Source organism: Gastrolobium bilobum, unplaced genomic scaffold (assembly GCF_033153095.1).
Source record: "Gastrolobium bilobum isolate Gb01-03AN ecotype WA unplaced genomic scaffold, APGP_CSIRO_Gbil_v1 utg12832, whole genome shotgun sequence".
NCBI classification, from domain to species: domain Eukaryota; kingdom Viridiplantae; phylum Streptophyta; class Magnoliopsida; order Fabales; family Fabaceae; genus Gastrolobium; species Gastrolobium bilobum.
This window is the reverse complement of record NW_026895792.1, coordinates 99,846-123,850: the sequence shown is the minus strand read 5'-3', so window position 1 is coordinate 123,850 and position 24,005 is coordinate 99,846. Positions and strand designations below refer to the sequence as shown.

The window sequence follows — 24,005 nt, the reverse complement described above, 5'->3', positions numbered from 1 at the left end:
CTGTCAATAAAATATTACAGCGACCTCTATGATTTTATCTTGAGTACAAGTTTGTATTGCCAGATAGTGCTTGTATTTGAAGATAGAAGATGACAGAAGGAATAGAATATGATGGGCTGAGGTTGTCTGATTCCAAGGTAGCTACAACTGAAACGAAAGATTACATGATTAAAAAGATGTTGTGAAGTTGGCATTGGCAAACCAAAGGGCCAGTTCAGTAGTTAGAAATAAACATATTTCCTTTTACAAGATAATATAATATAATGTAACATAGACGAAGTTGTTACTTGCTAGTTCCGCACATTGTGGTATCATCATGTCTCTTTTAGCCTATAAAACTTTTTAACAACCTTTGCATAAATAATAAAATAAAAAACACACGTCAACACACATTACCCTCAACTTTCCTTTTTTTTTTTGGTTCAAGTGTAAAAACATTGTAAGATTTTTTATATTCAAAAATCAGTTTTCAAAGAAAAAATAATGTATGAAATTAACACACATATATCTCTCTCTCTCTCTCTCTATATATATATATTAAAAGGGTTCGCTTTTTCTGCAGTTATTGCAGATAAGTTAAATGCAGTAAGCCCAATACGATGTCGTTTTGCGACGAAAATCATGGTATTTTTGTAATTTTAATTTATTTCAGGGTTATAATGGTCTTTATATTTATAATTTTTTAAGATTTTAATACCAAAACGACGTTATTTTGAAAAAAAACGCAGACAACTTATCTGCAGTGATTGCAGAAACATTTTTCCCATATTAAAAAATGTGTATCATTTTAAAAGATGTAAAGTTGTGTCATTTTAAGTGAGAGAATGAGATAGATAAAAGGGGGAGAGAGTAGACAAAAAAAATAAATGTGTGGGTCTCACCTCTTTGTGAGAGTGAAACGACACAAATTATGTCATTTAAAAGGACAATCATTTTTCTCATATATATATATATATATATATATATATATATATATATATATATATATATTAAATTAGACCATTTTCTTAAGAATAATTTAATCACTCATTCTATATTTTTTTAAAGAATAACATCATTCTTACCTTCTTTTTTTAATTCAAATTCTTTTGAATTAATTAAACATATCCTTCTTATGATTTTAAATATTTTTCTCCAAATTTTTCAATAAACCAAATCCATGCGAATAAATAATATTTCTACAAGTTCGAGCTAGAGGCTTTGAGTTTGAGCCCATAGAATAGAAAAAATGGTCTTCAGAGAGCCGCTCCGGCTGCTAAAGTCAGTGCTCAAACTGAACTAGTCCGAAGAATGAATTTATTAATAGAAATAGTAAAAAAAAATATTTTTACGAACTATATGAATTTATGATGTTTCAAAATATAAAAGCTAAAATTTTGATTGCTCTGAATTTCTGTCAACAATATGAATTTTTGATGTTACAAGCTGAAAAAGTCAAAGTTTTGTTAAATCCTTTGATCATCACAAAGCGACTCTTGGCACCACCCAAAGGACCATCGAACTAAGAAAGAAGCTCTTGCTTGCTCGTAAGGTCCCCCTTCAATTTTGTACTCACGTCCTACAAAAATGTTCACCCTTCTCTCTCTCACAGCCATTACCATAACCTCAATCTCATTCTCAACACCATGTCTTCCTTCTCTGTTCGCTTTTTCACCCCTCCATGCTACCTCAACTCTCGCCCCAAGACATGGCTATCTGCAACTCCAACTGTGGCTTCGGTTTCTTCAGAGGTGGAGGCATCAAGGTTGGAGCCTAGAGTGGAAGAAAGAGATGGATACTGGGTTTTGAAGGAAGAGTACAGGGCAGGCATCAATCCTCAAGAAAAGGTGAAGCTTGAGAAAGACCCCATGAAGCTTTTTATGGAATCTGGTATTGAAGATTTGTCAAAGATGTCTCTTGAGGAAATTGAAAGGTCTAAGCTCACTAAGGATGATATTGATGTTAGACTCAAATGGCTTGGCCTTTTTCATAGGAGAAAGCATCAGTGTAAGTTTGACTTCACAGTTTTCTCATTCTTTTGGTTTGGTTAATTCAAATTCTGTTTTTGAATATACTCTTTCATTTATTTAAGAATAAAACTATGCACTTTGTTGTAAATAGCTCTTATGTTGAAGTAATAGTTGGGTTTGTTTCTATTGGCAAAACCAGATGGTAGATTCATGATGAGACTGAAACTTCCAAATGGGGTAACAACGAGTGCCCAAACACGATACTTGGCGAGTGTGATCAGAAAGTACGGGAAAGATGGGTGTGCTGATGTGACAACGAGACAGAATTGGCAAATTCGAGGTGTGGTGCTACCTGATGTCCCTGAAATTCTTAAGGGCCTCGCAGAAGTTGGGTTGACAAGTCTTCAGAGTGGCATGGACAATGTTAGAAACCCTGTGGGTAACCCTCTTGCAGGAATTGATCCAGATGAGATTGTTGATACCCGACCTCTCACTAACTTGTTATCTCAATTCATCACTGCCAATTCACGTGGCAACCCAACTATGTCAAATTTGTAAGTATATATTTAGTTAGGAGTTTACATTTGTGCGGCTGCTGTACGTACAACAATCAAATACTTGCCATATATATATTTGAAAGCATCAAATGTGGGGAATCATAACCATACAAAGATGAAAACATTAAATGTGGGGAATCATAACCATACACATGTTGTTGCTGTACGTAAAGTGGCTGCAGAAATGATTTTACAGTTATTAGTTATTGCTATAATATAGTTACATTGCAAGCATTAAGACTTTTATGATCTATAAGCATATTTGTTCATAAATTTCGGGAGACTGTATTCTCTCTATGTCTCATTTAATATGATCAGGTTAAGGTGATTTCAATTGTTCATAGACAAATCAACAATGAGGAGAGGCGAGAGAGAGCATGTTAGGATAATGAGTGAAGAAGGGATAACCGTTAATTTATTTATGGATGAAAAATCGAGATATTCTTATATGAACATGTTAAATTAGAGATGAAATGATTCATTTCCAATTCCTATGAGATGGACGGAATTTCTGAACAAGAATTGGTGTGGGGCATTTGTAATCTGTGCAGGCCAAGGAAGTGGAATGTATGTGTGGTGGGGTCCCATGATCTCTTTGAGCATCCCCACATTAATGATCTGGCTTACATACCTGCTAATAAGGATGGTCGTTTTGGATTCAACTTATTGGTTGGTGGTTTCTTTAGTCCCAAGCGTTGTGCAGAAGCAGTTCCACTTGATGCATGGGTTTCCGCAGATGATGTAATCCCTGTTTGTAAAGCTGTCCTTGAGGCCTATAGGGACCTTGGCACCAGAGGGAACAGACAGAAAACAAGAATGATGTGGTTGATTGACGAACTGGTAAGTAATCATTTTATTTAATTTTGCCTGTTTTGCATGCTGTTAAATCAAACATGTACCTTAATAGGATGATTTACTTATGATATAATCCTTTCTTTTATAAATCATAAAAAAAAAATCATGCAATTTATAAAATATCTCGGGGTGTCAATAGGATAAATCCTGGTGCATAAAGCTCCCCGACTTCTAAGAATGGGAATGAGAGTTGATTATATATAATCTTACCCTTCCATTTTTACGAAGAGGTTGTTTTTCCGGGTGTTAATGATGGAATATTTAAAATGTTTGGTTATCCTATTATGTAATAAATGTTTGGCAAATGCAGGGAATAGAAGTATTCAGGTCAGAGGTGGAAAAAAGAATGCCAGGGAAGCAACTGGAGAGGGCATCCCAGGAAGATTTGGTTCAGAAACAATGGGAAAGAAGAGACTACTTAGGTGTTCATCCACAGAAACAGGAGGGTTTAAGCTATGTTGGGATTCACATTCCAGTTGGTAGAGTCCAAGCAGATGAGATGGATGAGCTAGCACGTTTGGCAGATGAATATGGCACTGGTGAACTCAGGCTAACAGTAGAGCAAAACACAATAATTCCAAATATAGAAAACTCAAAACTTGATGCCTTGCTCAAAGAGTCTCTATTGAAAGAGAGATTTTCACCTGAACCTTCCCTTCTAATGAAAACACTGGTGGCATGTACTGGTAACCAGTTTTGTGGGCAAGCCATAATAGAGACAAAGGCCAGGGCGCTGAAAGTAACTGAAGAAGTGGAGAGGCAAGTGGTAGTGACTAGGCCAGTGAGAATGCATTGGACTGGTTGTCCTAACACTTGTGGGCAGGTGCAGGTTGCTGATATTGGTTTCATGGGGTGTATGACTAGGGATGAGAATGGTAAGGTTACTGAAGGTGTGGATATTTTCCTGGGAGGGAGAATTGGAAGTGATTCACATTTAGCAGAGGTTTATAAGAAGGGTGTCCCTTGCAAGGACTTGGTGCCCATTGTGGTAGACATACTGGTAAAACATTTTGGAGCTGTCCAAAGGAATAGAGAAGAAAGGGATGATTAAATTTTATAGTTCATTGGTTATTTTTGTTTCTTAACTAAATCTACTGTTACCTTCAGATAAAAATATCATTGTCCTCTCCAAAATAAATGAATAAGGGTTGATATAAGGATAAGACATATACTCTCTACTAAATATCATTGTTTCTTAAATGAATAAGTTACATTTTTTTTATATGTATGCTATATTTCTTTCTTTCTTATCATGTAACATTTGTAAGATAATTGATTTTTCCTTCTTAATTTTTCAGGCCAATTTCATATCACTTTAAAATTGTTAACACTATCATAAAATTCACCTTATTTTTAAGTATGTTTTTAAGTAATTAGTTTTTATGTACATTAAAATTAACAGAAATGTATCTCTGCTGATGCAGGAATTTTTTCTCCATGCACAGCCATCAAAATATGTGCAACCTCTTTTTTTTTTTAAGTAGTGGGACCCACTTTTTTATGTTAATTGGAGAAAAAAAATTCTCTTCTACTACATGAGAAATATAAGTCCCTAAAATTAAATAGAAACTTCCACATGTAGGTCATTTTATTTTTAAAATAAGGGTTTAATATTTTTCATATTACAGAAAATAAATTTTAGAAAATATATTAGTGATGTAACAGGAAACAAAAAGTTTTCTTGCACGCACATAATGGAGAGAGAAACAAAAATTAACGAGCCCCACATCAATTCTTTTTTGTTTTTCTATTACATGACCAATATATTACTCATAAATTTTATTTCATATATATATATATATATATATATATATGTAAAAATATTTGAGACTCATATTTTTTCATTTTCTCTCTTCTCCTTACAATGGCTCGTATGAATCCTACATATTTTAATATATGTGTAGGAAATAAATTTATCTAAAAAATATTATTTCCTTAAAATAAACAATGTAATACCTCTGGGGTATCAATTTTGATGGATCCTTTTCATAGCAATTCCCAACTAATTACGAATATTTATATTTGATAAGCATGTAATATTTTAAATAGTGACACGAGTTTACCTGACATCACGTGAATTTGCGCGTTTAAAAGAATTAATAAAAAAAGGAATTTTTTTTTCAAAAACCTCTTGTAATTTACTTTTTTTATCATTTATCTTCTTATCATTTTTTCTTATTATTTACCCTATCTTCCTATTATTATTTTTCCATCTAAGTTCATATTTAACATCATTAAAATTTGAATTAATTTGTTCATTTTACTCTTATTTTGCCTACATGAAAAGCCCTAATCTATTAAAAAAAAAAAGTTTAAACTACATTTGCTGAGCTAATTAAGTAGAATACAGATCCCATTTTAAATTCTGCATTTAATCAATACAATATTTTTCTTCAAACATGGTAAAGTTGTCACTTCACTGCAACAAGAATATATACGACCTAAATCGACCCATCAAGTCAAGCGATGACAAATTCAAATTCTAGCTATAATGGATTATGCGAGCAAGCGGGAAAAAAAAAAGGTATGAAATCCCATATTTATATTAAAGGATTTTATAAGAGTTATGTTAGATTCGTTTTGCGTGTCGTAGTTTTTTTTTTTTTTTTTTTCTTCAAAAAGTATAGATCCCACAAAATATTATGTGTGTAAAAAATTGTGTTGTGTAAGTTAAATAACAAATGCAAACCCCTGTATTAAATAAGTGATTCCTACCATACGAAAATTCAAATTCTAGCTATAATGTATTGTGTTAACAAGCGGGAAAAACAAAGTATGAAATCCTATATTTATATGAAGGGGAAAGAGTTTGTAATTTGTACTGTGAAAAGAAAAAGTGGTTATGCATATAGATAACTTTTTTTTTTTTTTTTTTTTAAAAAAAGAATATATATGCGAGCCCCATCGATTGTTATGTGCCTGCAGGTTTTTTTTTTTTTTTTTTCTACAACATTACAAACATTTTCCTCTTATATTAAATAGGTGATTCCTAGTGTAAGAAAATAAATTATGAAAGATAAAAAAAATAGAAAAATTAATCTTAAGAGATTTTATATGATACTCTAGAAAATATGAAAATATAATCAAAATAACATATAGAGTCAATCCTCACCCTTATCCTTATTTTAATATTTATATCTTCACTTTTTGAGTTATTACTTTTAATTCAATTCACTATCTATTACATCATCATCCATCTATTGTATTTTAGTTGACAAACACTCTGTAAATGAAATATCATATTGAAAGAGGACTCCCTTTAAAATTAACAATTAAATTCAAAATCTCTATCAAGTGATTAACAAAACTACGATATTTATCAACTACGTTTTGAAAAAAATTATGTAAAAAGAAGGAAACAAAAATGTCTTTACTGGCCGTTTGGTACATGGCTTTTGGCAGGATTCCCGAAAAACTGATTTTTTCTATATTTTAAATTTTCAGATATTATCGTAAAATGAATGTAAAAATCATATTTTTACAAATCGAGATTCTTGGACAAAAAAAAATTTCTCCTCTATCAAACGCCCCATTAAACTTTGCAGTTGAATGACTGAAAGTGAAGAATGTAGCTAACTTTCAATGACAATGCAATTTAGATGCAAAACAAGGTAAAATAGACAAGTTATTTCAAATTTTAATAGTGTTAAAAGTGGATTTTGATGGAAAAACCATTGGGGAGATAAGTGAAAAAAAAATTCATAATAGGATAAGTGATAACTTTTTGTATGATAAGAAAAATATTTGTCATTTTAAAGATGATCATTTTAGTTAAAATTATTATTTTTTATTTAAAATTTAAATTAAAAAAATCATCCACTTTTCTCCTTATAATTTTTATTATGTGTCTCTTTTTCTCACTTAAAAAAAAAATAATTTCATATCTTTTAAAATAACAAACACCAAGATATATATCATCAGATATATACAAATTTAGAAAAATAAAAAAATGCATAAGTAAATGAGTCAAATCTTAAGCCCAAATTTGCTGTGCCTAAAAAGCTCCAAGACCAGATTCCTAGTAACAGCAGAATTTGTAACAATCGAAAATGGGCAAAGCCCATCTCAGGACAATGAGGTTCTTTCGGGTTATTTTTTTGGGAAATTTTTCTTTGGGTCTCTGGTCTCTTGTTTATGTTCTTCTTCCCCCTTTCCCCATAAAAAAAAAAAAAAAAAGTCTTTCAGTTGTTCAAATATGCTTAATTGTGACAAAAAATTTATTCGGAATAGATAAAAATAAATTCCAAAACAAAAAAAGAGAGAAATAAAACTGGATGAAATTCTTCCACGGTCTAATTTTTCTAAACACAATTGCTTAGTTTTAAAAATAAACGAATAATAATATTTATTTAAAAAGTGATATTTTTTTTAAAAATGACTTCCAAAATAATAATTTTTTTAGTTTATAAAACTACATTTTTCTTAGAGATGTTCTCAATTTTTTTTTTGGTTTAATGTTTTTAGGGTGACAGTTTGTAATTATGAAAATTTATTAATGATATTTTTATAAATAAACTTAATTTCTTTTAAATTTTAAATTGTTTTAAGATGATAACCTTACAATTAATTATAACGATTAATTAATGATATTTTTATAAATAAATTCAACTTCTCTTCAATTTTGGATCCAATTATATTCAAATAAGTTTTTTGTATTTTTAAATTCAATTTTCAAAATTTATATTACAAATCAAATTTGAAGAACTAAAAAATTTAAATTAAATTGAAACAAACCCTTGATTGTTTAGGTTGGTTATATTTATTACCAGTTTATATATACCATCTCTTACTACTATTTATATAATTTTGGATCAAATTTATTTCCAAAACATATACTACCATTTATTTCACTGACTTTCTATATTAATTTAAAGGTAGTATAAATGATAATAAAAAGTAGTAAGTATAAATTGGTGATAATTATAATCAGTTTTTTATGTTTATTTTCTTAAAATACTTTTTAATTACATTCTTTTCCATTTTTTTTATTTGTCTACAGACTACAATCAAGTTCAATGTCTCCATGGAGAGGGGCGAGGGTACATTAAGTCATTAATGAAAATCACATTTCTAATAATATTATTTTTCTAAAAATAAATTAATCCTGAAATTGATCACATTTCAATGAGATATTTCAAACTACTTCAAACCCATTTCTTCCATCAACCTCTATGCATTGTATGGGCAGCCCATGGCTAAAGTTCTCTAACACAATGCTTGTGTTGATATGTGTGATAGAATCTCTAATTGATGTCCTCATTTATGCACCAACAAACCCCATCTATTATTCCTCATTCTCTCTTCAAATTCTCTTGACAACCACCCTACTTGAATGGTTATTGTAGTATGCGATGAAAGATGAGTTTTTAAAAATAAAATATTTTAAGAAAAATAATAAAAATATTTTTTAAATTAGTAAAAATTGATAAATCCGACCTCAATTAATTTGGGATAAAGATGTTGTTGATGTTGATGTTGATGTTAATGTTGAGTAAAAATTGATAAACGCTATATAAAAATTAACAAGTTAAAAATGTAGATAAATATATTAAAATATCAACAAGACACGGTAAAATTAATGTATTAATACATGAGATAGGATATTGTTATTATCAATTAGTGTCAGTGGCAGAGCGACGTGTAGTTTAGGTGTGGCCTCGGCCCGGACTAAATTTTAATAAATTATACTTACTATATATAATTATATAATTTATTATAATTTAGTACGGATTAAAATTGTAATTTGGCCCGGGCTATAATTTGTAACTTGGCCCTATCTAAAAATTAAAATATTTTTGGTGAAAGATTTGGATAAGTTGTATTAGGTTATGTGTTCAATTTCCACTTATATATAAATTTTTTTTTAGTAAAATTAAAAAATATTTAATACAATTATAACTTTTCTTAGTGCTGCCAGTTCATGTGCTCTATATTTAATATAATTTAAATATATTATAATATGAACTAACTAAAATTAAGAAAAATAAATACACATATAATTTTTTGGTCCGGACTCAAATTAGAGCTCGGCTCCGCCACGGATTAGTGTTATTACCAATGTCACTATCAATTTGTTTTATAACCATACAAAGGTAAAAATAAACATAATCGATATAACAATGAAACAAATTAGTAGTGACCTTAATAATAACACTAATTAGTAGTAATATAATATCATATCTCATGTTATCAAAAAAATAAATAAATAATATCATATCTCATCATATATTATTAGAAATTGGTGTTGCCACTATATTTTGCTCCGACAATGAATGATGACAGAGAGAGAGAAGAGAGAAAGATATTGTCTAAGATTTTCAAATTTCAACGATAATCCAGCAACATTCTCGAGTAGTCTGAAGCCATCCATATTAAGAAAATAAGTCATCCCCAAATAAATGAGGCTCTGATATGACTATGAAAAATCGACTCGCCCATGTCAACTGCGAGAGCATGACGACAACGTAATGGAACGTTTTGGACCATTCAAAATAAGAATCAACTACTACAAATTCATAACCAGACGCAAACAATAATAATAATTAGAGTCTAGAGAATGCCAAAACATAAATGCGGTTATAGGAGTGTGTCTCTATAAACTTAGATTTATTTATGCTAAGATTAACAAGATTCAGTTGAATCAATGAATTAAACGAATACCTTCAATTTAATTACTTAATTAACCTTCGTTCTCACATGGATCAACATCAAATAACCAATCAATACTCATTCAGAATATATTCAACCCAAAATACTTGCAGATTATGGATCACACAATCAAACATAGATCGACCTCATTAACATTCTATCATGCAGATTTGGGATCAAGCCTCAATGAAAAACAAAGACAAATCAATTTTCATTAATCAAGAAAGGGACATGTTATATTTACAATTTTTTTATTTATAAATTTTTACAAACTTGCTTATATATTTTGGCAGATACATTCCTCTATTTTTATATTCCCCCGCAGTATATATGCAAGTTTGTAAACAAATTTTTTGTAAATATAACATTCTTCATCAAAAAAATAAGGTCAATGTCTCAAAGAGAGTAAAATCTTTGAATTGATTATAGAATTTTAGGTCTGCATGCTGCAACAATTGTAAAGCCTGAGAGAAAAGATAAGAGTCGAAGATGAAGAGAGTAGAAGAAATGTCTCAAGAATGCTCAAATTTTCTGTCTTAATAGTGTTACATAGCTTAGATAGCTGTCTCCTAAAATAATTTAAGATCTAGAAATAATGTCAAAATTTTAAGTGTTTGTTAAATTATACAATTAATTTCAAAATGACCACAATGAGCTGAATTTCATTAAATGCGAACAATTCACCCTAACTAAACATAAGAGAGCCGTAAGAGATTAAGAAAAAAAAAAGTAGTCTGATGGTGAAGCACGTTGGTATGCTTATGGTTAATCAATGATCTCACTAACTTTTTGCTCTGCTCGGTCTTATATATATTGAATTGTTATAAATGATTCAATTTAGCATTGATCTTGTGGTTACGCAACAAATGTGAAAGTCTATTCGGGATGACAATGCATGTTGCTTTTCGAATTACCCAAAAACCATGCGACGAAACTAAATTTTGTGGTGCCGCCAATCACCCCCGTCCCACATATGTTCCCACACTCTCTATAAGTTAGTTTTCAATTGAGTGCCATTGGTGAGACAGCCACAAACGTGATTAATGGTATGAAATTAGAGAAAGGAAAACTGTTGTCCCCCACAGATAGTGTCTTTTTTGTGTGTGTGTGTTTTTCCTTCTTTTAAACAACCGCAAATTTAAGTATATATAGCATTCCTTTTATAATTGGATGCATTTATTAGAGGCAAAATTCTTCAACAAATATCTGCATTTCTTGGGAGCATTAGACATCGCACGGCTTGCGTTAACTAATTCAATATATAATGTATGAGATTTACCTAAGCACGGCTCTTTTGGTTTATATATATATATATATATGAGGCAGGATCCTTTGACATCGGTGTCAAATTTAAAGTTTGACACCTCATCTGAGAGCCGTTAGATCAAAAAAGATCAACGACTCTGATTTGCAAGTATGTGACACCATTGATCTTTTTTGATCTAACGACTCTCAGCTGAGGTGTCAAACTTCAAATTTAACACCGGTGTCAAAGGATCCTGCCTATATATATATATATAAGACATTCTACTAATTGCTTCCCTTGAATATTGGTTAAAAATAAATATATTATTAAATAAAAACAAAAGTTCAAAACACTCATTATATTAAAAACACAAGTAAATTAGGTAAAATGCACACGTGTCCTTTTGTTTTTGGGGTAGATCCGGATATGCATTTACATCCCTCAACAAAAAAAGATAGTAACTTTAGATACTTAAATTTTGAAACTTGTAGCAATTTTGTTTTCCATTTAGTATTGTGTTCATTTCAACTGGCTAAGCCATTCATGTGATATATTTTTTTATATTTTTAAATAACTTGCCAAAAATATTATTTTAAAACAAAATTTGCTAAACTTAAAACAAATAACTTAACCCTACTCAATATCGGACGTTAGGGTTTACGAGTGAATTGTATCTGAGCTCCACTAACGTTACTTATATATATATATATATATATATATATATATATATATATATATATATATATATATATATATAAAGATATTGTAACAACCAATTAGTGTTACTATCAATATTACTAGCAATCAATTTCACCGTTAGATCGATTATGTTGATCCAACAGTTATATTTATTTCCATCTTTGTATAGTTATGATTCTCCATATTTAATACTTTATATTATTTTCACCTTTGTATGGTTATAATTTCTCATATTTAAAGCTTTCACATTAGATATGGGGAATTATAACCATACAAAGATGGAAATAAATATAACCGTTAGATTAACATAATCGACCTAATAGTGAAATTGATTGGTAATAACACTAATTGGTTGTTACAATATCATACCCCGTATATAAATCATCTTAAATTTTTTTTCACAGCATATATATCTTTTGCATCACTCGGGTATCTTCTTTAACATTCATCATTCTTGTGTGGTTTGATTCATCAATTTCTGCATCCATTTTTTTTTTTTTAAAAAATTTGGTCTGTATTTATTCATAGATATATCAAAACATTACAAACTTGTTATGTGATTATCATATTATTATTGGTTCATATCAAGGGGGGGTTTTGGGAAAAGCCCAAAGAAGCACCCCATGGAAAGGGAGAAAGGGATTGAGAAAAAAAAATGAATAGGAAAAACACATTGTGAGGTTTAAACCCATATATCTATCATAACTTTACCTACTGGCCATATATCTATCATAAGTTTACCAACTGGGTTATTTGTAAAGGAACACAATATTATTATACTCCAATATCAATTTATTTCAATAGTATTTCCCCCTTCTATGTGATTGATTATTAGTAGGGGTGTAAATGGGCTGGGTTGTGCTTTGACCTTTATGGACTAAGCTTACGTAAAAAAATATTCAGTCTATCTGGCCTACTGACCTACTAAAGACTTTATTTATAATATAAAAAAAAAAAGCTTTATTTATAGGCCAAGTCTGACCCATTTTTAAAAATTAGAGAGCCTGATATGGCCTACAGGCCTTGTAGGCCTCCCTCGTGATATTTTTTTTTTTAAAATTAAGAATTTTAAAATATTCGCTTAACATTACAAGTCATTAACGTGTTCATAAATTGCTGCATTTTTTTACACGAGATATAAATTTCACTAGTGAGCATTAAATATTTTACAATAGTAAAAAAAATAACTAAAAAAATATACTGAGTAAAGTTCCATTCATGCATGCACTAGTACTTCTCATAAGAAATACAAAATGACAAACAAGAAAGAGTCAACATAATACCTCAACTCTATAATGTATATCAGAGAGGAGTAGAGTCAAAGACATAGGAAAAATAAAAAAATACAATTACTAGGTCAACCAAAGCTCAAATAAAGTCTACAAGATAATATCATTCATTGAAATATCTTCACCATCAAGACAAGGGTTGGCACTAATTGTCACCTAAAATAAATATTTTATTTTATTTTTAAAAATTAAATAGGCCAGCCTACAAGGCTTTAGGCCATGCTTGACAAAATTGGCCTACAACCTATTTGTTAACAAAGCTTTCTTATAAGCCTAAGGCTACTCTACATTTCAACATAAGGCGAGCTAGGTCAGACTCAACGTAGGCTGAGATGTAGGCTAGGCCAAGCCAGCCTGACCCATTTACATCCCTAATTATTGGTAACATTTTTAGTTTTTCTAATAAACCCAACATCACACCCGATCTCTATTTTATTTCAATAGGTTTCTCCAAATTATACGTGAATTGCGATTTGCCCTCGTGATACATATTTGGCAAATGAAACTAAAACTCCAAATGGAGTTTATCCTTTCAATTCTATTTGGGATTCAATATTTTTGTTGTTGCTAATTATGAAGAAATTAAAAATTGATTATTCAAAATTATTTAGTTTTTTGAGTTATTTAGAAAATAAAATATAAAACGTGACATTCATAACACATACCAATTAAAAAGTTAAGAAAATATTAGATGGAAATTAAATTGCTACAAGTCCCAAAGTTTATGTCCTTATCTATTTTCTTTAGTTGGAGCACTAATTTGCTCAAACTTATTTGATAGTGTATATATGCGAGGTAGGATATTCATACTACTAAATTTTTTTATTATCATTAGATTTAAAAGTTATTTTTCATTTCTCTCTCTTCATTCAACTTTTCGTCTAATCCAATAGTAATTAGAATAGTAATAAAATGGTAGTAAAATTTTTTGTTAGTATAAATATCCTATTCTATATATGCATGTTAATTTTATGATGATAAAAGTTTCTCAGAGTTATCCCTTACGTGGGATTGGGACATGAGAATCATAGCCACACAGGAGGCGCTTGTTCCAATATGATCAGATTTTGGAACATGAACCGAACTTTTTCTAAGCTAATAATTAAGGTCATTAACGCACTAGCAAAATCCTCCTCAGAAAAATAAACCCCGTAAGGGGAATGAAGTCTCTTTCTTACATAATCATTATCAGAATATCATGAAGGCACACCAAGGGAGGATGACAAGGATGCAATGCCAACGCCAATCGCCGCATGTAGTCCAGAAAAGGAATGAAATAAAATGATCATATTCAGCTTTATAGATTTTGTTTGTCTTCTTTTGGTGTAACTGTAATCCCACTGGCCATTTGGAGGCACCGTGTTTGTTTTCTTTTTTGTTCTCTTTCTTTTTGTAGCAATTCACTATATTTTGTTCCATTATCCTTCCCTTCTTTCCTCCTCCTTCATCCATGTTATTTGACTTTGAAGAAGCTAAGCAAATCATCCCTTTATGACCAAAAACAAATTCATTGAATTATCCCTCCTTTATCAAAATAAATAAATATATGTATATATATTGACCGTACAACAGTAATCCCACTAGTTTGAGATGGGCAAAGTGAGGCTGCTTTCGAATATTCAATATAGAGGCCACTTTGGATTTAAATAGAGATTAAGCATTGTGGTCAGAGTAGTAGCTAATTAAGTCATCTTATCACTGATGTAAAAGATGGCTTATAGGACTTGGAAAAATAAGAAAAAAAAGAAGAAGAATAATTTTACACCTTAAATTCAAGAGGAATTGACTTTGCATCTTTCTCATTTTCACTAATCACACATGTACACCTCTAATGAAGAAAGTGTTGAATCTTTTTTACATTTACAAGCCAATCAAAGGCAACCGTCTGTTATATGCCACCCAAAAGTTTCTCACGAGAAGAGCCGTGTTAAATCCACATTCCTTTATGAATATCGGCTTCACACCCTGTTGTGGATGGGAATTTAAGATTTCAGTGCAGGTTTGGAGTTTGTACTTTGTACATGTGTTTAGAGACAGCCCCAAATGTGGATAAGCACAGATTATTGCTCACATAGGAAAACGCATATATTAAGTCAAAAAGGAGAAATTTGCAACTTGTTATAAGCTAATAGGAACAAAAAAATAAAAGGACATGTTCAATTACATTGTGTTTGAGTGAATTAAAAAATAAATAAAATTGTATTTGATACTTAAGAAATTGATAAGCATATATATAATATAAGCAGGTAGCAGCTGTCATGTGGTCCCAACGGAATTGCGGTGGATTTGGCACAGTTGTTACTTCTAAGCAAATCAAAAGCTCTGTGGATGACATAAATTTGATGCTAAGAGATATAGAGCAGCAAAGTTGGAGGTCAGAGTCATTGTTGTAGGCAAAAGTGCCATACATAAATCTCAATTCTCAACAAGGAATCAATCATATATTTTGAATTCCAAAGGAAAGTAATGGGGGCAGAGCCGTACTGCGTTGGCATTTATCTTTTGCAATCTCTTTGCATATCTAATAAGGAGATTCATTTTTGCCTCTTCGGATTCGGGACAGTGCCTAGCTATAGCAACCTCTTAAGTTCCGAAATTGACGGGGCTCGACTTAAACTTGGCCATGATTGCAAGCGTGGAGGAAGAATATAATAATGCTGTGGTTGGATAATATCTAAAGACTCTTTTCTAGATTACACAGATCTTTTTTGAAAGAATACTATGCGTCACTGGATTTATCCTATTTCATTTTCTTTTTTTTTTTGTCATCTTAGAGGCAATAATAGAGATCTGCAAGAAAGTTGACAAAGAATGGATCATAATCGGTTACGAGGAACATTCCAACTCATAAAGGAATGGTGCCTAATAACTGGACTAACTGGAGGTCACCATTTAATCACACTACATTCCTTATACCACTTCCATTCATACGAAGAATCCTACACAAACTATTTTTTCTGAATTTTTTTGACAAATGGTCACAAAAATAATTCATTATTTTAGTTGAATTGTCCTTCCCTGACCCTCTGCTTTATTAATTGTCACAAATTATATGTAAGGATGACTATATTATCATAATTCATAACATAAAGGGTTTTACTTCTCTCACGTTATATGAGAGAAGCTATCTCATGTTGTGAGATAAATTAAATGGGGCCCACCAATTTTTAAGAAAAGAAAAGAGAGGCACGTCTTTTTACGTGAGTGTAAAATGAGATAAGAATCTTATGTAGCATAAGAGTATAATTTCCCTAACATAAAGATTACTTGAAAGAAAAGATTTCATAGGCTACTCTACCTCTGACAAATTAAGACTCGAACAAAAACTTGCTAGGAAGCAGGATTATCAAGATGCTAATGCTCTATTTTAAGTTGCACAGCTTTCTGCTTAAAATGCTAGTCCAATATGTCCTTACATGACGCCAAATGCAATTATAAGTTATAGGTTGACTCTTAAATAGGAAAAAGCAAATTGTCATGTTGTCAGCTACTCATGTATATATGTTTTAATATTAGGAAGAATGGAGAATGGTTTCAATAGCCAAAAGCAGAGTGCGAAGCTGAGAATTATATTACGACAGAAAAATAATATAAATTATTAAAAAAGTCTTTATTCTTTACTCAATAATTTAAATTTTTGAGTTGAATTAGTTTTTTTACTTAATATATAAACCATTAAAAAAGATTCTTACTTGAAGAGACATGTTAAAGAATAATATAAATCATTAAAAAAACTCTAATCCAATAATTTAAATTTTTGGATCGAATTGATTCTTTACATGTTGGTATTGACATTTGCTTATATAGATCAAACATTTCGATTTTGCTGCCAACTCAGAAAAAGAGTGCTTAATATATGTAAAACGCAAGTAACAACTTGAGGAGAAAAAAGTGATGAGTCGAAGAGGAGGAGAGAATTATATGTCGGTACATTTGCGTGCATTTGTTGAGCTGTAGCATGATTGGCCTCAAACGAGCTTGTTAGGCTGCGCGTGATCTTTTACACAATTATATATAATTCTCTCCGTTCTTAAATTTTCATGTGATAAAAATAAGACTTTAATGTTATCTACATTCGTTCTCAAAATAATGTTATTTTAGGTTGAAAAATTAAAAAATTATAATAAAAAAGACTATTAGAACCCTGAAATAAATTATAATTACAAAAATACCTCGATTTTCACCTCTAGGGCTCAATATAGATAAGTTATTTACATTAACAGTAGAAAAAGTAAACTCTAAAAATAATTATATATTATATTTTCTATCTAAAATGGAGTTTATGATATTTAATTATTTTATTATTACTCATGGCTAATTTATTGTATTATGTATGTCAATCAGTTACCTTTATTGTTAACAACAACCATGCCATTGTTGAGTTGTTGACTAGATCAAAATATAAGAAATGGAGATGTATAGTTTATATAAAAAAAAATTGGTACAAATTTATAGAATATTTTTATTTATTGTGATTATCATTATTGTTATTTCTTTTGTCGAATGAGAAATATATGTATGAGATGGTATCTTTAAGCATGTTCTGAGCTTAAGGATGATTGGATATCACAAATTTTGAGATCTCATGTTGTATTGTGACATTTTGGTTTATTTAACTTGAGCAATTTTATGTTTTTTGGAAATTGCGTTAATTTAGTTTCATGTTGTTATGAAATTGAATTGAAAGTAGCAATTTCATGTTGTTTAGAAATTGCGATAATGTGATTTCATGTTGTTGAGAAATTACATTGAGAAGTGTAATTTTTTGTTGCTTGAAAATTGCACTGATATAATTTCATGTTGTTGAGAAATTACATTAAGAATCGTTAAGAATTAGATGTGTTACATTGTTGATCACATTTTGACACTAATTATAACTACCCTACTAGACTCATGATTTATAAAGATATAGTACTTATTGTATATGAGTATGGAATGTCATATGTTACGGTATTTTCAGCATATTGACCGTCATTTTCCTGTGATTGGATTATGTGGGATTGGATTGGACTAAGGTGCTAGAATTGGAATATTGTTTTCTTTAAATCGTGGCCATATAAAATAATTTTCTAGTTATTAATTCGATATAGTCATTTTCAAAATAAAATAATTTTTCAAAAGGATATTAAGTTAATTAATATTGCTCAAGTGAGAGAATTTTAAAAAATTTCCAATATGTGAGCTTCATTAAATAATTATGTTTTAGTATTTAAAAATATTCAAGTTAATAATATTCCAATTCGGTTAATTATTTGAATGAGCCCATTATAATCATGTCATATTTTTGGGCTAAAGGCATATGATTATATTGGCCAAGTTGGAGAGCAGTATAGGCTTTGATGTGATCCTAGTTTTTCATGATGAGTGGACCCAGTGGACACAGACTCTTATGATTAGCGATTTTTGATTAAATCCCCTCTCTAGCCTATTCAACATGGAGTTGGACTCTATGTGTTGTATGTGCTCCCATCGCAAAGGCTGCCGAGAATGATAGGCAATAGAGAGAAAGACCCTAACATCAAGTTTTTCCTCTTTTTCTTCGATTCTGTGATGGCCTAATAAGATATGCATACTACCCGTTTGATTCTATTATTATTTGGTATTTTATAATCATATAAACGATCCAGAATTTTTAAATCACATCTTTCGTGATGTGCAATAGTTCTATGTTATTTTATGTTATAAAATAATTAATTTAATATAAGAAAATCCATTTTATGTGTTTCAAACCAAAATAAACACACTTTATGTGATATCCCTTAATCTAATAAGGAAATGTCACTTACATATTTTGTTTTCAATGTTATTTTTTGTTATAATATATTATAGGAAAATAAAGAGCATTAATTATATAAAATGATTGTTTCATTTAGATTAACTAATTATGCTCTAAAAATATATGTCATTTTTTTGTTCCAACTAGTTCTAAGGAAGATATGCATGCATGCATTTTATTTTATTTTTGGTAAATAAAAGGCCTAAGCCCAAACAAACAAAAGGGAAAACAGACAGAAAGAACACCTAAGGACTACAAACCACCTCACGTGGTCTACAAACAGAAGCCAAATCTGCAAGCAACAAAAAATAAATACCAGGAGGAGGATCCCACCAAACTCTTTTATCAGGCTGCTCTTGATCATCAAGTAAAAAATTGGCCAACCAATCAGCAACAGTGTTGTCTTCTCGAAATGTATGATGAAAAGAAACTGTCCAATCTTTCTGACTATTGCTAAACATGCAAAATTGCATATAATTAAACTGAAGAAGGGTATTATATAGAACAAGTTTTTTTGTATAGTACCAATACAAAATATGCTTGTCACGTTTAATTATATATAAACTGTCTTTAGTTTTAGAGATATCCAAAATAATTTGCACGAGATCTCCCCTTTTAGATGCAGAGACCTATATGTATATATAAACTATCTTTTAGTTTTAGAGATATCCAAAATAATTTGCATGGGCTCTCCCCTTTTAGATACAGAGACCTATATGTAATTAATATTTATTCAAATCTTAGTCGTTGGTATCTAATACATACATTCAATGAGACATTGATTGCAACAACAACAACAAAAATAGTTAAGAAGGTTTTTTAAAAATGTGTAGTATTTCTAGTCGTAATATAGTACAAAAAAAAAAAATCATTGCTTGAGCTGTTGGATGGGGTTATGTTAAGGACTCATATATGAGGCTCATTTACTATCAGACCCAACAAGGGGCAATTTAAATATAAATATAAATATAATATAATTAAAAGAGTATATCTATCAAAGATATCAATCAACAATATTAAACATGGGCTTGGACTGCCAGAAAAGGCACAAAAGGTCCAAAATCAATATCCACAGGTAACTCTATAAATAGGAGGTAAAACCTCCAGGTATGATTATTCTCTCTTTATTACTGTTATGTTATCATTATGCAAACACACCACCCCTTTGGCGAAAGCGGTTTATTATTCCTTTGTGCACAATGATTTGCTAAACTCAAGAGTATCTAAATGATAAATACCTTAGAGAGAGCACCTAAATCCAAAAGAAACTTATTAGCCTATTAGGCTAGACATCTTTGTCTTCAAGACAGAACAAATTACATTAATGGTTTTATATTAATCTAACACACCTCTTAGAGCTCATTGAGCTTGAAAAGTGGATAATACATTAGGCTTAAGTTAACTGTGCTAAAAAATTCTATAATATTTAATATTTTTATTAATAGAATGGGAACAATGAGGATCAAATTCATAACCACTTAATTATATGGACTCTAATTCCACGTAAAGAATCATTTCAATCCAAAAATTAAAGTTTTGAGTGAGGTTATATTAATGATTATATTTCTCTAATAATAACAATATAAATTTATAGTATCAGAAGATCATATGAAATTTGTCAATAAAAAAAATGTCATATATCTTCATCAGTACTTATAAGATCGGACTTTTGATTATACTAAAGCTATGTACCATGCAAACACGTAGTTCTAGTTATCCTATAGGTGGTTTTTGGTAGAAGAGAAAAAAAATTTACCAAGAAAATATAATTAGTAGGACTATGGTGAAAAAGTGAGTTTGATAGGAAAGTTAAAAAAATATTGTTTGGTAGACCAAAATATTATCAGGAAAATTGAGTTAAATTTTCTGAGTCTATGATGGGAAAATGAGATGAAATTACCTAACTAACACTTGACTAAATATAAAGAACACTCTTTCTCTCTTCATCTTTCTTTTTGGCACATTTTTTGAGAAGGGATATTTATGTCAATTACTTTTTTCTTACTTTTTGGTTTGATGGGTAATGAGAATAACACCTTCCGGTGATATTCTGAAATGACAAAAAATTTTAATTGTACTTACAAACGAAGATTGCTATGCAAATTCGAATGATGGACAAATTTTTTAAAACTTCCTACCAAATATGATCAACTAGAAAACCCATGTCATCCTAAAAGAAACCTCCTACAACACCCCTATTAGTAACCAAGTTCTTTGGCCAAGGAATCAAATTCCCTCAACTATGAAAATATGTGGATTACCTCTCAAATGATCCCATATCATAGATATATTATCAACATTTCATAATAATATAATATATTATCCAAATCATAAATGAAAAATTTCAACATCATTTAAGAATAATAAAAAGGTTACTATATATATCCATATAAATAACATGCAAAATACAAACTATAGAAATTTAGACAAGACTAATAATAAATAAAGTAACACAAATTAATTACATGCATAGATTTGGCTAAGAGAATTTAGCTTTGTAACAAGGAACATCATTTAAATGTTGCAAAGATAAATTTTGACTTAGGCATAACATCTTTCGTACTAAGTGCACTAGCAGAAAAAAAATCTACAAAATGATAATAGATGGAGGAAGATGCAAGAATGAGGTGTTTACTATCAAAGATATTGGATTGCACCATTCGCATTGTACTTTCATTTCAAATGGTGAAATAGTTAATAGAAAGTCAATTATTGAAAAATTCTAATATTTTTGACAAAGCTGAAGTTCTATGCAAAGATTTCATAGAGGATGATCTTTCATTTAGAAAGTTTCTAGTTTGCAAGCAAAATGGTGAATTTGAATACAACGGACATTGAAACGTCATAAACAATATAGCTTTTATTGAAAGTTTGATTAGAGATAGTCCATAACAATTTGACTTCATGTTAACTCAGGCAAATGTTTATATCCGGTGTTTTGTTTATTTATTTCCTTATATTAATTGATTCACCTTTGAATGATTATGATTCACTTTTTCTCTCTTTCTTTATCACCATTAATTTACCTTTATATGGTTATGATTTAATGACTAGACAAATGCTTATATCCAGTGACTTGACACTCATATAACCCTATATATAATATATATATATATGGGTTTTATTAATCTCATGTTAAAGGAGATAGTTATCTCATGTCATATAGACAAACTAGTAGGCTCCACCATCTGAAAAAATAAAAGAAAAGAAAAAGGTGGCACAGTTATCGAAGGGTGTGTAGGAGAGAAAACTTGTCTTATGTGACATGAGAATAGTTTTTCCCTATATATATATATATATATATATATATATATATATATATATATATATATATATATAATTAAGTCCTTAAATCTATTTGTGAATTTAAAGCAGTCCTTAAAATTTCAAAATTCATAACAAGTTAGCCTTTCCATTATATCTCATTTGCCGAATTAGTTAACCAACCATTTTTGTGGCACGTTAATTAAGTGTCTATTTGTACTGTTAAATGCCACAAAAGACTTGCGAACATTACATTTAGCCATTACTTTAGTTTTCTCTTGCATTTTAAAATTTTTCTTGAATTTTAACGAATAGGCTTTATGTTGAAGAAGTGGCTATGTTAAGTTCTGCTCGGACTTCTAAAGCCTTTACTGATTGGTGATTCTTTTGTCACCAAGTGTTCATGTTTAATTTTCATCATGTACATTCAAATCCATTTAAACATATTTACTGCGTAAATGCTTTAATTTGTCGTTGTACTAAGTCATTCCAATCTATAAGACCAAATCTGAAGATTAATTGTGTAATAGCATCTGCAAGGATAGGTGTCAACGAATATACATGATGATTAAGATCAAGTTCATGAAGTTTCTTCACAAATTGCTAATATCACGTAGCTGTAGTATCTGACGTGAGTTATAGTAGCTGACGTGTATTAATCCCACGTGTATTAATCCCATTGGTTCCTAGATTTATGGAGTTAGTTACAGTTTTCTGTTTACAGTATTTTTAGTTAGTTTGAAGCGTTCTGTATAATCTTCTTCTAGTTTTTCTTCTCTTTATCATGTACTATATAAGTGAACTTGTAAGTCTTTGATTCATAAGATTTTAATAATATGCAATTCAGTAAAACTCTCTCTGATAAGATGGTATCAGAGCTTCTCGAGAAGCTCTGATTCTCCATTAGCTTTCAATTTTTTTTGCTTTATTTCATCAATGGCGAATCAGAGTTTAGCCTTTGATTTCATTTCAAATCCTTCTCACCCATACTACCTCTATCCAAGTGAAAATCCATCTCAGGTGTTAGTATCAACGTAGCTTGATGGTAGAAATTACCATATGTGGTCACGAGCTATGTCAATGGCTCTACTATCCAAGAATAAAATTGGCTTTATTGATGGAAGCCTACAATCACCTCCTACAATGGATCCAACCTATGCTGGATGGCAACGATGCAACACCATAGTATTAGCTTGGATTCATCATTCCATTTCCCCATCGATTCTTCAATCAATTTTATAGATTGATAAAGCAGAAGATGCTTGGAGAGATCTGAAGCAACGTTTTTCACTAGCAGACATTTTCAAGATCTCAGACTTGCAAGAAGACATATTCAAGCTGAGACAAGGAGATCGTAATATAGCTGATTACATCACACAGTTGAAAGGATTATGTGATGAATTGGAGAACTTGAGACCACTACCTACTTGTCAATGCCCTATGGCATGCAATTGTCCTGCACTCAGTGAAATTCGGGTTCGCAGAGACCAAGATCACACAATAAGGTTCTTGAAAGGTTTGAATGAGCAATATGCTCATGTCAGATCTCAAATTATGTTAATAAACCCTATGCCTTATGTTAATAAAGTTTTCTCCATGTTAGTTCAGTAAGAAAGAGAATTTCATCTCAATATTTCAACTGATGATATTTCAAAGGTTTTCTTAAGTCAATCAGATGAAAACAGAAGAAGTTTTTCTCAAGGAAGAGGCAGAGGATGTTCA

At 30.3% G+C, this 24,005-nt stretch overlaps 1 protein-coding gene across 1 annotated transcript; it reads left to right on the top strand.

Annotated features, from left to right (window-relative positions):
* Positions 1 to 1,567: 1,567 nt before the first annotated feature.
* Positions 1,568 to 4,523, top strand: LOC133296049 (ferredoxin--nitrite reductase, chloroplastic). Its single transcript, XM_061495004.1, has 4 exons — positions 1,568 to 1,986; positions 2,149 to 2,503; positions 3,058 to 3,346; positions 3,672 to 4,523. The coding sequence occupies exons 1-4, from the start codon at positions 1,626 to 1,628 to the stop codon at positions 4,410 to 4,412; spliced, it is 1,746 nt and encodes a 581-aa protein (XP_061350988.1). The 5' UTR covers positions 1,568 to 1,625; the 3' UTR covers positions 4,413 to 4,523.
* Positions 4,524 to 24,005: the final 19,482 nt, after the last annotated feature.